The sequence below is a fragment of the Dermochelys coriacea genome, chromosome 2 (genome assembly GCF_009764565.3).
Source record: "Dermochelys coriacea isolate rDerCor1 chromosome 2, rDerCor1.pri.v4, whole genome shotgun sequence".
In the NCBI taxonomy this organism is placed as follows: Eukaryota; Metazoa; Chordata; order Testudines; family Dermochelyidae; genus Dermochelys; species Dermochelys coriacea.
In genome coordinates, this window is record NC_050069.1 from 189,036,621 (window position 1) to 189,052,601 (window position 15,981).

At 38.9% G+C, this 15,981-nt stretch overlaps 1 protein-coding gene across 1 annotated transcript in view; it reads left to right on the forward strand.

The window, feature by feature from the left end:
• ULK4 (unc-51 like kinase 4) overlaps window positions 1-15,981 on the forward strand; it is a 417,484-nt gene that overhangs the window by 395,683 nt on the left and 5,820 nt on the right. Inside the window, exon 37 of the mRNA XM_043508874.1 lies at window positions 15,618-15,706. Coding sequence (XP_043364809.1) covers window positions 15,618-15,706 — 89 coding nt within the window. The remainder of the gene's footprint in view (window positions 1-15,617; window positions 15,707-15,981) is intronic.

Sequence of the window (15,981 nt, forward strand, 5' to 3'; positions counted from 1 at the left end):
AAGAATGAATGGACACAAATCAGACGTCAAGAATTATAACATTCAAAAACCAGTTGGAGAACACTTCAATCTCTCTGGTCACTCGATCACAGACCTAAGAGTGGCTATACTTCAACAAAAAAGCTTCAAAAACAGACTCCAACGAGAGACTGCTGAATTGGAATTAATTTGCAAACTGGATACAATTAACTTAGGCTTGAATAGAGACTGGGAATGGATGAGTCATTACACAAAGTAAAACTATTTCCCCGTGGTATTTCTCCCTCCCACCCCCACCCCCCCACTGTTCCTCTGATATTCTTGTTAACTGCTGGAATTAGCCTACCTTGCTTGTCACCATGAAAGGTTTTCCTCCTTTCCCCCCCCCCTGCTGCTGGTGATGGCTTATCTTAAGTGATCACTCTCCTTACAGTGTGTATGATAAACCCATTGTTTCATGTTCTCTGTGTGTGTGTATATAAATCTCTCCTCTGCTTTTTCCACCAAATGCATCCGATGAAGTGAGCTGTAGCTCACGAAAGCTTATGCTCTAATAAATTTGTTAGTCTCTAAGGTGCCACGGGTACTCCTTTTCTTTTTGCGAATACAGACTAACACGGCTGCTACTTTGAAACCTGTCATTTTATTAATGGTTTTGTGCTGACTACGCATGTTGACAAGAACTGGAATGAGACCTTCACCTAATTTCATATAGGACATCAAACGGTCATCAGATGGTGGTACTTCGGATCACTATCGTATTGGATTGGAATCAGCAATTTAGAAATGAAAGACTCAATATCTCATTATGAATCCCTTGATCCACCCAGTTTTCCCCTGGGTGCTGTTTTAGGAGCCTAATCCTAGTCTTTTTTCAAATTTTTGAAAGCAATTGGTCTTAATTACGTCTCTTAGAAGATAAGACTTTTTCTGCTAGTTAGTTCTTCAATAAAAGCAGGTGAGCTAGAGGCTTTGATCATACAGGTATTCTTTTTAAGTCAGATCTAGTCTTTTTAGATTTTGTTTTTGCAAGTCTGATAGTATGCCAGAAAGTAATCCAAATAGTATGTAAAATAAGATTAATGTCTTCAAAAATGAAACTCAGAGCCAAATTTGATTGATTTGAACACTTGAAATAGTGCTATAAAACTGTTCTTTAATGTGCAAAATTATTTCTAACCTGTCATAAAGATACTTCCAGGTACCTTAGCTCCAAGGAGAAGGATCACAGACTTAGTAAAATCACAAAACTCTTTTAAATTGCTAATTAAGTATCAGACAACAAAGCCCTGAGACTCTACTAAGCTTCTTTTTAAGTGTGACTGCTGCTTGTCTGACTACTTTCCTTCATGGATTGGGCATCTCCATTTTCTATTCTCCCTATCACCTGACCTGGTCATTTACAGGTAATCTCTAACTGCTCAGTTTGCCATAAGGTGCACCTTAACAGAGATGAATTCTTGAATCTTGTTGCAAGTATTGTGTCTCCTCATTGTTTCATCAGCCTCTGACTGGCACAATAGTGATATTACATTCAGTCAATAATCTTGACATGATGTTATATCGTGACACAGTGGCTTTGTTCTAGAGGGCAAAGTTACAAAAATGGTCATCCTTCCATGGTTATAGGAGCAAAATGCAGGATCTTCTGGCAGATCTCCAAATACTCATTCAGGGTCCAATAATGTTTGTCCCATGTCTATAAATTAGTACAATTTAAGGGTTTCCTAAGAGTGGAGGATGAAAGACTATTTACATCCAAGTGTCCCTCTGGTCTCATTTTTATAACCATGATAGTATTTAAATCATTAATGCAATCGGGCTAAATGACTAAACTACCATTTCTCGTTTATAGGACCACCTTGTTCATAATAGTTGTACAATAATGAATACAAAACCATGTTACAATTAGCTACACCTCAGCAAAAATGTCTTTACATGAGCAATTTATTCTGAAGCTGGGTTTTTTTAAAAAAAACTATTTTATATGTTAGAAAAGCTTTATTCAGTATCTCTACGTATTTATTATGGGGCATTCCTCATATTATAACTTTTGGTTTTTTTCCTAACAAATAGAAGATTAAAGGAAAAAAAGTGCCTCATTCACAACTTGATTTAAGTTGCAACTGAAAGCAGTGCTTTTGTCATCACAGTTTCTGTGCGTAGTTCAGCATAATTGTGCATCTCTGTTCATTTGAAGCCCAAGATTGCATTAATGGTAGTGTTGCATGTTATGAGTGAGGTGCACTTACCAGAGGTGTGTGGGTGAAGCTTGCCACAGCATTTATATATGTTACGATTGTTTTAAACCAGTATCATCAGCCCCTCACTTCCATAAAAATTAAATTCACCCACAAAATACAAACAAAAAAGTCCACACATACACAAAATAAGAAAAAATATTCTTTTTCGAGTGCTTGCTCATGTCCATTCCTATGTAGGGGTGTTTTTAACCTCAGTGGTACCTGCCAGGTCGGCTCCAGTGTCCACTGGAGTCACGTGCCCATAGTGCCTGTATAAAGGATCCTGCTGCCCAGCTGCCCCCTCAGTTCCTTCTTACTACCTGTATTTTCCACTGAATGCATCCGATGAAGTGAGTTGTAGCTCACGAAAGCTTATGCTCAAATAAATTTGTTAGTCTCTAAGGTGCCACAAGTACTCCTTTTCTTTTTGCAAATACAGACTAACACGGCTGCTACTCTCAAACTTCTTACTACCTGTGATGGTCTCTGGAACTTCAGCTCATCCTAAAATTTTCCTGCAAGTACTCCTCTCGGTGGACTTTGTTTTTTCTCTACTTGTGCATAATTCTCGTTATTTGTAGTAGTTACGTTTCAGTTGTTTAGTTAATTAGATTAATGAACCCCACTAAGTGAGAGAGGCAAGCTTTCAAGCTTACTCAGAGCTCTTCTTCGGGTCTGGAAAATTTTCAGAGCATCGCTGCTAAGTACAAGATGAAACAGATTGTTTAGCTTAAGTAGTTAACACATATTTCAAGAGACCATTCAAGGTGAAGTGGTTCATAGGTAGGAAAGGAAGTGGAGACGGGGAGGGAGAGCGGCTGTGAGGCAGGTTGTTAATTGGCTATAGATTGTTGTAGTAAGCCATGAATCCAGTGTCTCTATTCAGATCATGATTTTTAGTGTCTAACAAAGTTATGAATTTAAGCTCCCAGGCTCATAAATACACCCACAAAGCGATCACTCTATATCTGACCTATCAGTCCTCATCTTCAAAGGAAACCTGCACAACACTTTCAAAAGATAAGCCTGAGAACTTAAATTCATAATTTTGCACTGCTGTAGCACTTTAGTAAAGACACTACGGGCTTGTCTACACTACCGGCCGGATCGACGGGCAGCAGTCGATCTAGCGGGGGTCAATTTATCGTGTCTAGTATCGACACAATAAATGGACTGCCAATCGCTCTAGCATCGACTCCGGTATTCCACTTCAACGAGACGTGCAAGGGGAATCGCCAGGAGAGCATCTCCCGTCGAGACACCGCAGTGAAGACACCGCAGTAAGTAGATCTAAGTACGTTAACTTCAGCTACGTTATTCATGTAGCTGACGTTGCATAATTTAGATCGATCCCCCCAACCCCCCATAGTGTAGACCAACCCTACTATGCTGACAGGAGAGCTTCTCCCATTGGCATAGTTAATTCAGCTCCCCAAGAGGCAATAACTATGTCGATGGGAGAAGCTCTCCCATTGACATAGCGCTGTTTATATGGGGAGGTTAGGTCGGTATAACTACGTCGCTCAAGGGCATGGATTTTTCACACCCCTGAGTGACGTAGTTATACCAATATAGGTCTATAGTGTAGGTCTAGCCTAAGTTTCCCAGACCTGAAGAAAAGGTCTGTGTAAAACCTGAAAGCGTCTCTCTCTCACCAACAGTAATTGGTCCAATAAAAGATATACATCATCCAACTTGACTGTCTAATATCCTAGTACTGACACGGGTACAACAAACACTGGATACAATAGTGCGAGGTCAATAAGACAGTGGCATTTGGATGGATTTGTCTTTCCTGTCCTCACTAGTTATGCAGACCCTATTTTCCCTAGCTCCAGCTGCCAAAAATGTTTCAGAGCTCTAGTGAGATGCCCTTCTGTCTATGCTGTTGATATGAAATATCAGGTACTTGGCTTTGTCCTTAAACTAAACGAGGCTTCAGTCTTGCAGGCCTTCTTTTATTAATGGTATACAATATATTGCCATTCTTGTCACTGGTTTGTATCACTTTGGACTTGTCGTCCTTGTATCTTTTTTCTTCTGGTTGATAAAGGACTGCCAGGTTGAGGGGCTTGACCTTTCTTTCTACCCATGACAATAAGCACCTCTTGTGCACATTAGAGGTGGCAGGTCACGATGAAATAGACCGAAGATGATTGTGCTTCACTTATTATTGCCTGTATGAAGAGAAAAAGGTGATTTATGTTATTTCTTGTCATTACAAGTAGTTATTGGAAATCATTTTACTTGTCTTTATGTCCTTTTGTTGTAGCAAAGAAACTCTGCAGTGTTTCCGTTCACTCATGCCTTGCAAAATGATTATAAAGAGCATAAAATGGCATTGTGTTGGGGACAGCTGTAGGGGTCTGTATGTCGCACTGAGAACTGCCTGGAGCTAGGACTTAGCTAACTGATAAAGGCATAGAAAAGCCACCGGCAAATCTGTTCTTCTCAATCACTGATTGGAACTGTGATAAAATCAGTCGTGTGGGGGAGGGAAAGAAGGGGAGAGAATGGCTGTGGACCCCTTTCCACAAAATATATTGAGGAGAATCATTTGTGGAATGTGCTGATATTGTGGATGACGGTGATGTGGGAGAGGGCAAGCACAGTCAACATGAAGCTTAATGATCTCTGTGGTAGCTGTGAAACAACATGGCTGCAACCTGGCCCGTTGCCATAATAGTTCTGCTGGATATATTACATCAAGTATTCTGACAGGACACTGTCCGCGGTTTTGTCCATAAGTGCTGTATCTGTGGAAATATATCTATTTCTGTGTATAACTGGGCTGTTGCTTTCCATCTTTGTTTGTTTGTTTACCAAGCTGTATTGACATGAAAGGGTTCAATTCATGTATAAAGGCTGCCGTTAATTTATGACACTAAGGAAGAATCAAATGAAGGAGACTTTATCCTACTTTCACAGAGTAACAAGGAAGTAAAGAGCAGTCTTTATTTCAGTAGCTGGAATACTACAGGCTTATGTTCCAGTAGAAGTTGCCATTCCTTACCCACTTGTTTGGAATGCATTCATTTTCCAGAAGCCCTCTAGGAGTTGGCACTGCTCTGGCATTTGAATAATGAGAGCCGGTGTGGTTGTATGTAAATATGAGAGCTGGCCCACAAAGCAGCATTGACGTTGTCAGCAATGAAAAATATGGTCTCTCTCTTCTTGGCTGAATGTTTCACTTTGGGTTGTAGAGTGAAACTGTCTGATTCTGAAACCATCCCTGTGTCTATCACAATTGTTTTCGTTGTGGAGCACTTCTTGCCTTAATTCAGTGCTGCTGTGGGAACAAAACGACTGCCATGTTCATTTGGTGTTTCACTGCACTATAATTTTACATAGTACAAACGCTGCTGAGATTGCCTTTCTGTGTTATTTGTTGTGCCCATCACCATTACTTCCTTCTGACCGCTTCTCTGTAATTACACATGCATGGTTTACTGGCTGCTGTAAGGTATCTAAATACAACTTGGCTTGTTTCAAAACAAAACGTAAATTAGCCAAAATAGTCCTCTCAGAGGTCAGTCAAGACTAAATGATTACCTGCTTATTCTTTGCCAGCCAGACAAAGAATAAACACATGACAATAAACAAGAGTAGTTTTCAAGACTCCATTTATTTTTATGACAGTTTTCACAATTTTATGGAAATTGGACCATTACATAAAATATAATTTTCCTCAGAAATGGATGTTTTAGAGACTGATATCCGTCATCCTCATCTCCATATTTAGTTGATTTTTGGTTTTTTGGTTTTTGTTTTGGTTTTTGTTTTTTGACAAACAGCACAAATCTAATCACATTTTTAAGTAAATATTTAGACATAAGTTTTGTCCTTTTATCAGAATCTTTAAAGGACTCTGTTTGGTACTTAATGAAAAGCTCAGGAGTTCTATTTCCAAGTTTTATGAGCCTTCGGAAACTAGGGAATGTACATATATTTCCTAAAGATCCTACTGAGAAAGGAGTGTATAATGCTTTTAATATTTAGCCCCAATATCATAGCCAACAATGATTTTCTAATAGATTTTATCACTCTTGTTATTCTTATTCCCCCCAAATATATATTTCATAATCTTCTTTAGTTCTCAACATGCCTCATCATCTTTCTACTCCTCTTTAGATGGTAAACCTAAAATGTCAAGTCAAGTTAATGTACAGGCTTTTAGCTCTGGAGTCCTGGGTTCAAATCCAGGTTAGGACTCATGTGAAAATGAGTTTTCTGATTGATCTTCATCCCTAGTGAATGTTAATAATGTCACAGAACTGCCATTCACTCTCAGCCAGTTTGGCTTTCTGCTCAGGAAAGGCTAAGGATTTAGATCAGGCTTGAAATGCACTGGGGAAGCTTGCACTGCATCTGGTCACTCTATGCGCTGCTGAAGCCAGTGCTATTAGTCCCTCACTTTCATGAGTGCCAAATCAGCATTTCAAAATGAGAGAGAGGAAGATGCCAAGCTGGAGAAGCATCAGATTCCTTGACAAACTGCAACTGCCCTATAGTTTTGGAGTTTTGTCTGGGTCTGTTGTGTAGCACAGGAATGTCCTCTTGGATATTGTTGTCCTTGGATACTCAAGCATTTCTTAATCGCTAACTCACTTGAATACTCCTGCAGTACAAAAGTCATCATTAAAAAGTCAGCATTTTTCAACAATAACCACTCAATGGAATGTGCAGTTGCCATTGTCTTTTCCTACGGTGAGAATAGGAGCTATTTTGTCATAGCTATGTGGTAATGGTTATTCCTATTATTTATTGTATGTATTTATTTATATTGGGGTAGCACCAAGTCATGGACCAGGGCTCCATTGTGCCAAGCACTGTACAGTTCACAAAAAAGATTGCCCCTACTCCCAGAAGCTTACAAGCTAAGTATGAGACAAAAGGCAGCAGGTGGTTACAACATATAGGCAGGGAATGCATAAGGTAACAATGAGACAGAATGAATCAGTGTAATTAGCAGTGGTCATAGCACATGAGCTACCTAACCAAGTTCCAGTTTTTCTGCAGACGTCACAGGAGATTTTTAAGGAGAGATTTGAAGGAGGACCATGAGGTGGCTTTGCAGATGTTTACAGGAAACTCTTCCAAAACGTAAGGGGCAGCATGAGAGAATGCATGACAGTCTTATTTGAAAATTTAACAAATGGGACCTGAAGATTGCCATCATTGGACAAATAGATACAGGAGTCAACATCAATATCATATAAAAGACAGTAGTTAGAGCAGGGATAGGCTGTGAAGGGCCTTAAAAACAAAGATGAGAAGTTTGTGTGTGAGGCAATGGAGAAGGGGGCACCAATGGAGGGACTCAAAGTGATGGGGTCAAATCTATGAGCCAGGAAAATGATCTTTGCACCAACATTTTGAATGGAGATAAGTGAGGCAAAATGAGATTTGTCACGGACAAAGAGGTTGCAGAAACCAAGACGCAAGAAGATGAGGGATTTAGCTGTGTGGGTGGAGAGGAAAGGCCAGATTTCAGAGATAGTTTGCAGAAAAAAGTAATAAAATTTAGCCTCGGCCTGGACCTAGAGAGAGGGCTGAGCTGAAGATTACAGCCAGGGTATGGGCTTCAGTGACAGGAATGATGGTGGTAGTGTCCACAGTGACTGTGAAAGGATGGAGTGAGGAGGGCTTTTGGGGAAAGATTAAGAGTTGTATTTTGACCATGTTGAGTTTAAGCTGACATCTGGACATCCATGAGGAGACATCAGAAAGAAAGGCTGGGATCTCTCTTTGGATAGAAGGAGACAAGTCTGAAATGGAGAGGTAGATCTGTGAGTCATCAGCATAGAGATGATAGTTGAAGTTTGTGGATGAGATCACCCAGTAACGGGGCAAATGTTGACTTTTTAATCTGATAGTACTCCTTTATATGTATACTAGGGAACACTGCACCATGGTATGGGAGTTTCCTACAACCCCCTCTAGAAGAGTCCGTAACAACATATATTTCTACTATGAGCAGGAAACCTCAAGACTCTTTTTGTCAATTAACAACTGCAGTTCACTTATATTGGATGCAGTTATTATGGACACTAGGTAAGAAGAGATTCCACTAACCAACTACATTAAATTGAACACTTTTAACTCACTGTTATAATGGACAGAAACTGCCGTAAATAATGGGTATTTTCTGGGTAATAAAAACATTTGTACTTCCCGAAGGAGAGTAGAAAAGTTGCCAGTTAGCAATTTTCTGACTTTTCAAGATTTGCAATAACCATGAGGTTAGTCTGTGTATGTGTTTATGCATATTGAGGAAGAGGGGATACATTCAAATTGGAGGGTGCAAAGAAAGATCCAAGGTGAGGTAGCATTCACAAGTGTAGTCCCAACAGTCCCGAAGTCCATCTGACTTTCAAAATGTCAGGGAGCTGCTGTAGTCACAAGTTACCACTGGAAATTGCTTTGAACTCATAATAAAGATTACTGCGTGCGTGCACACACACACACACACACGAAAAGGAATCAAGATAGGTAGGATGAAATATTGGCCCTATTGATGTCAAAAGGAGTTTTGCCATTGACTTCAATGAGGCCAGGATTTCACCAATAAAGAGCAAAAAAGGTGTTTGAGTTATTGAAGCTAAGCTTTCTGATGTAGATTATTGTCACACATACTGGCTTGTTTTTGCATGTATTTACAAGATCTGAAAGCCACAAAGTCTTTCTAATCTGTGTAGATGGAGTACATGCCTATAATGATGTGTGTCAAAGAACACCTGGAACACTCATACTTTTATAATTTTCATTTCTTGTTTTTACAGTCCATCAGCATTGCCCAGGCCTGTTCATAGAATCTGGCAATTAGTAACACAAACTAAACCTGCTCAGCTTGCTTTGCTCTTGCCACACATGCATTTGTATATCTCTCTCCCCATCCAAAATATTAACAGAGAAGAGAGTAGTAAGAAAATGCATAATGATGCAGGGAAGTATCAGAAATATTTTCTCAAGTTCCAAATTAGTTTTCCTGTATCAGAGGTAGTAAAGACAAATGTGGGCCATCCCAATGAGTTCTATTTCAGACAGTACATGCAGTTGGTACATTATGTTTGTAAAATTTTATAGTGTGTTAAGAATTTTGTTTTTTTCTCTTTAAATAGTAAAGTAATTGAGTGTGTCTGAGAGTCTCCTTCTGCTGATCTCCAAGGCTGTTGACCTCTCTACCACCATTTTAAAATTATAACCACAGGGATGTGGTTTGCTGATGTTCTGAATAAACAAATGCTACTGCTGTTTGAAGGGTATGGTGAGAACAATCATAGTATGTGCAGTTCTCTCTCTCTCTTGGTAGGAGAAAATGCAAATAGAAATATCTACCAATAAATAAAATAGCATGAGACGTGTTTGCAAACATTGTACTTCATCTTTCCTGTTCCTCAATTCCTGGAGCTGCCAGGGGCCAGTCTGGGCCCTGACACAAGTAGATCTTGAAGCCACAAGGACTGCTATAAATTTTGCCCACAGTAACAGGTTCCAAGGGGCTGTTATACTGGTCAGGTGTCGAAGGAGTGCAGTGGCCATGCCACTGACAACCTCTTCCCTGGGCAGGGACCAGGATGGAGTGGCAGAACTGGTCATGCTGATTCCAAGCAACCCATAGATTCACATGGGGAGTTCACAGTTACCTAGTTAGAGCAAGTTTTACAAGTCCTTTCCACCACTGGAGCAGCACAAAGACTTGTATCGGGGTTTTGAACCTGGCCTTGTACTTACTGACAAACTGGGAACACACTTAGTCTCTGCAAAAACTTAGTTTAAGACAAGGTGTACAACAGGTGGAGAGGACAGGGAGAAGTCAGGGTAACAACAATGTAAATAAGATTGCAAGCTGTTTGGGTCATGAGCTGTGTGTTTGTACAATGCCTAGCACCCATTCTGTCTGGGGCTTTTAGGGAATACTGTAATACAAATGATTATACAAACTTAAGGTCTCTCACCATCATAACGCCAACTATACAGGCCTGAAGAAAGGAGGAGTATTTATATGTATATAAAAAATATGGACAAGATCAAGTGACTAATCAATTTCCATTTTCTATAAATGTATGTGGTGTCCTATAAGACTGAAAAGCAAAGTAGTTCTAACCCTGTTCCATATGAATTGTGAGTGGCAAACTAGGTGATATGCTTTTATTTAATTCATGTAGTGCTTATGAGAATATGCAGGACTGACAGCCTTGGAGACTGAATAACATACCAGTAGTTTCCATAGGTAGGTGTGACATTGGCAGCATGTACCTGTAGTTTTATCAGACGCATACAGTGAAGATGTATCTGTAGTTATATCAGACCTCAAGGAAAAAGTAAGATGACATACCATTATGGGATCCACATAAAGTGCCAAACTTGTAAAAAGAGAATTCCAAGGTACATGTGCAATGGTGCACTTATATTTCTGTATACAATTACTGCAATGGCTTGTGAAAATCAGTCATTTGGCAACAGAAATGAGTACTTAGACACCTAAATATCTGTTTGTATTTTCAATTATTTGCACTCACAATATCCATACTTGTGTAGATAATTTGAGAGTGCATCTGAATATGGTTCTGGGGACTTTCTTGCTTTCTGATTTTAAAAAAAAGCTGATAAAATAAATTTTTAGTGTGAAAAAGCCCCTCTTTGTTTACCCAATTAACAATTTTGCATTTTCTCACCATATCAATATAATTTTCCTACACAGACAGCAAGCTTGCAACTCACTTTAAACCTGAACATGGCAGGAGAAAGCCATCCTCTTCAAAAGAGAGGTTAATTGATTTTGAAGTAACTCGTCAATTAAAAGTCACGAGTTTTGAAAAATGGGAGAAAACAGTTCAGTGTCATGAAGCCATAGACCTTAAGAAGAGAGAAGATTCCTGATCTTTCCAGATAGTGTAAAACTATGCCCAGTTTTTTCAATTGATTTGCTCTGAGAATCAAACTGGACAAAATTCAATGTGAGTTAAATCAGAACTCCAGCTCCACTCAGCTCATTAGCACTGTAATAAAGTGCTTTTGGTCATTTTTGTATTTCATACATTTTCCTGCATGCTAAATGCACTTGTCTTTAGCAGCACTGTATTACCTGAACAGCTATTCAGTATTTTAGGAAATAATGATATTTACATATCATTTATGATGTTCTTTATGACTCATCTTTGCTTAATAGAATTGAACAGAGAAAGCCTGCTGTTTGGTTATTAGCTTCATAAAGAAAAGTCATATTGAAATTTTTATTAAATCGCAATGACAACTACTAAACTGAGATTTAATTACATTTTTAATTAAAGGAACAACTACTGATTGCAAGTCATTGTAAGTCTTATAACCAACCACAACAAATCACCATTATTAAAAGAGACCTTCAAACTATTTGTTAGGAACATAATGAAATCCTTAAAAATAAAACACGTCAAGTCACATGGAGATGTATTTTAGAAGAAAGAATAAAATGTGTGAAAAAATGCTTGTAAGGTTCTTATAATACATATTGTATTAATATTTATGGTCATCTGAAAAACACACAGAAGACAAAAGATTATGATTATACATCAACTTTTCAATAATAGTACAGTATATTTAAGGTTGTTTTTGTCCTGGTTCTATTAGAATGATTCCTCGGCTCAACCAGGTTTTTTCTACATAGCCTTTACACTAGGAGAGATCTAACATCTTATGTCTCAGCAGCCCTCAAGCAACTCTTGAAACAATAAGCTTTACCAAGCAGTTTAACTTTAACTTTAAACAAACAAAAAAAAACCCACTTTGGGAAAAGCAAATGGTATTGCTTGTTGTCATAAGTAAGATAGTACTGGCAAAAAGATAGCCATAATACTGGCGAGTGCTATCCGAGCTACACCACACGGCTCAGCCAGCTCACTTCACACCTGATCTGCAACTTCTCTATTGTTACAGTATTGATCCTCTCACAAGCTAGTTGTGTGACATGGGTAAATTTCCTAATGGAGGGTGAAGCACATCATTCTGTGTTCTAACAATCAAATTTAGACATGGAAACCCTATTTGCATGGGCAAATCTGTACACTGAGGTGCTATTGCACAAAAATTGGTCATGTATGTTTCTCAAATCTATTTGAAGCCTCTTTGAAAATTTGTCCCTTAAATTTGTTTGTTTTAGTTGGTCTCGATTTAAAATGTATATAAGAAACTAACAAAGCTAACCATTTTTCACTTAAAAAAAAAGTTAATTGTGACCAGTTGCTTAACACAATATGAACAAGGCAGAAAGAACACAAGCCAGAAAAGAAAAAGAACAGGTTAAAGAATACTAAGATAAGTTAGAGGTAGTCAAACCAGCAGAGCGTAATGAAATTCAACCTATGGTACTTAAGGAACTAGTTGAAGCAATCTCAGAACCAATAGTGATTATCTTTGAGAACTAATGGAGTAGATGGGTGAGACCCCAGAGGACTGGAGAAGGGAAAACACAGTATCTATCATTAAAAAGAGGAACAAAGAGGACCCAGAGAACTATAGACTAGTGAGCTGAACTTTTTGATACCTGAAAAAATACTGGAACAAATGATTAAACAATCAATTCATAAGAACCTAATGGAAAATAGGGTGATAAGTAACAGCCAACATGGATTTGTCATTCCAAACCAGACTAATTTCCTTTTTTGATACAGTTACTGACCTACTGGATTGGGGGGAAGCTATAGAGGTGATATATCTTGATTTTAGTAAGGATTTTGACATAGTCCCACATGACATTCTTATAAGCAAACTAGGAAAACATGGTTTAGACAAAATTACTGTAAGGTAGGTGCATAACTGGTTTTAAGATCATACTCAAAGAATGATTATCAATGGTTTACATCGAAGTGGGGAGACGTATCTAGTGGGATCCTGCAGGAGTCTGTCCTGGATCCGATACTATTTGACATTCTCATTAATGACGTAGATAGTGGAGTGGAGAGTATGCTTATAAAATTTGCTGGATACATCAAACTGGGTGGAGTTGTAAGCACTTTTCAAGACAAGATTAGAATTCAAAATGACCTTGACAAATTGGAGAATTGGTCTGAAATCAACAAGATGAAATTAAATAAAGATGAACGCAAAGTACTACACTTAAAAAGGAAAAAATCAAATGCGCATCTAGAAAATGGAAAATAATTGGCTAGACGGTAATACTGCTGAAAAGGATCTTGGAGTTCTAGTAGAGCACAAATTAAATATGAGCCAACAATGTGATGCAACTGCAAAAAATACTAATGTTCTGGGGGGGTATTAACAGGAGTGTCGTATGTAACAGACAGTTGGTGATTGTCCCACTCTACTCGGCACTGGTGAGGCCTTAGCTGGAGTATTGTGTCTAGTTCTATGTGCCACACTTCAGGAAAGATGTGGACAAAACGGAGAGAGTCCAGAGGAGAGCAACAAAAATGATAAAATATGAGGAAAGGTTAAAAAAAACTGGGAATGTTTCGTTTGAACTACGTGAAAAGATTAAGATTGCAAGGTCAAACACTCAAATGTTAGGAAATGCCAGAATGTATGGTGCCCATGCAACCTTAATTCATCTGTCTCCTGCATATGGATGATTATACAGCCTTACCTACATGAGCACAAACGTTTTTCCCCACCGGACCCCTGCCTCATTCAGTGCATAGGATGGTTGATGCTCTGAGGTTGAATTAAGGTTGTGTGGTGAATGAGGCTGGTGTCTGTGGATCCCTGCCTCAGTAGTTGCAGAAGTTGGAAGATGTGTAGTGAATGAGGGAGGGGACTGCAGGAAGAGAAAGGATGGTCTTGTTATTAAAGCTGTTCAGAGCGAGAAAAGTATTTTATAATTTTGTTTGGTCCAGTGTGTCGTCTTTGTTTACAGTTCTTTAATTCAGAACACAAAACTACAAAAATATTCTGTATCTCTAGGTTGAGAAATAGAGGTGGATTATTGAACAGTAAATTGAGATGTTCTGATATAAATCTCAAGAGTGTAGAAAGGCTGAAGTACTTGTGATAGCATGAATATCTGAGCATAGATGTGTACATAGGTAATGAATTTACTGTTTTGTCCAATTAGTAGGAAAGATTTTAGTTAATGCAAAGAGGACCCCATTCTTTGTATAGTGTAACTATAGGCTGTTTGGATTACAAGTGCAGGTGGCACTAGTGTAGTAGGATAAGCTTCTGGCATGATGGCAGCAGTAAATACAGCTTCTCTCTAGCTTTAAAAAAAGAATATTTGTAGGCATATCGGCCTATGCCTGATCAGTGTTAAATATGGCCAGCCGCAGAATGTTATAAGTTACAACTCCCTGCCAAATTTTAGGATTCAAAATTGTGATTTCAAGCAGTAACTTCTGAATTATTAGACTGTTCAGCTAGCCAACAGTAAATGATCACCATTCTTTCTGATTCTTACCCTTCCCTCTATGGCCAACCCATATCCTTTGCAGGTGGCAACCCAGATCCAGCTTTTAGTAATTTCCTGGGATGTATGTGGAATGTGCCAATAGTGCTCCTTAAGCAATTTGTCAGATATTCAGTGTCCACCATGTGAAGCATGTGATTCCATTTCGTGTCACCCTTTGATCTTCCCATCAGCATGATTAACTGATCAGGAAATGAGAAGCCACTTGCAGCTTCCTGGCACATCAGTAGTTATAGTTCTTGGGGAGGGGGAACAGTAAACTGGTCATTATAGAGCACTGTGATAAAACAGGTACAACACATATAAGCGTTACAAGGTCAGCTGTAATCAGCGTTAATCCACCATGGAAAGGCTTGCAGGATTTGCCATTCATTTTTATGTTGTATAGACAATAAGGTAATTTTGTTGCTGTGTACATTTAGTGTTTCTTATATCTGATAAGTGGTGATGGTCCCATCAGGAAGGAACAACTTGTCTGAGCAATTCCCACAAAGCAGTGATTTTAAACCAGCCTCCTCGATATGCTCATAACAAACTTGACATTTTATAATCCAGATAAGTAACCTGAAGGATGACTGACACAAGGCTGACTGTTCATTTTCCCCTCAAATGGGGAAAAAAAAGATTGTATCCTGAAATTTTCCCTGAAGTTCAAAATAAATGGATATGCTCTTAGTTGCATTGATAGTAAAAATGAAAACCAGTTACTCAGGGTTAGTGGACTGTGATCTGTGAATTTTCACACATGCAGGGATACAGAACAAGAATTAATCTTTAAGACATTTTAAACATTCTGCAGTTAAAATCCAATCTTGTTCAGTAAAGGGGTTTACTTTTGTTGGATCTCTCTAATGTCACATTCCATTTAAAACTGTAACAATTGCTATGACTTGTTTCTGTCCTCCTCCCCGCTTCCCACCCCCACCCCCAAAAAAAGACAAAGAAGAATTTCTCCTTAAGCCTTTGATAACTGTTCTTTCTTTTCATTCCAGATAACTTCAAACAAGAAGCACTCCGAGAGCCTGAAGAATGATGGTGACAGTCTTATCCAAATTCTAGAGAAACTGGCCCAAACTGCCAGGTGAGTTCCCTCAGGCTTTCAGGAATTTCCAGGGCTGAGCGCACTCCCCTCCCCTTTTGTTTGAGATGGTCGTCTTTTGTAATCACCTCATGTGCACTACAAGCTTCTCCTGTTACCAGCCCTTCCCTCCCATACACTCCTGTCCTCAAAACTCCCTTTATTCAAAGTTTTCTTGCTTTTTTGTTGCTGCTGTTGCAGTGTACTTTGATCCCAGATGTGGCTAGGCCAAAGCTATGTCAGACACTTTTTTTTGTTAACAGCTCACCTCTTCATAA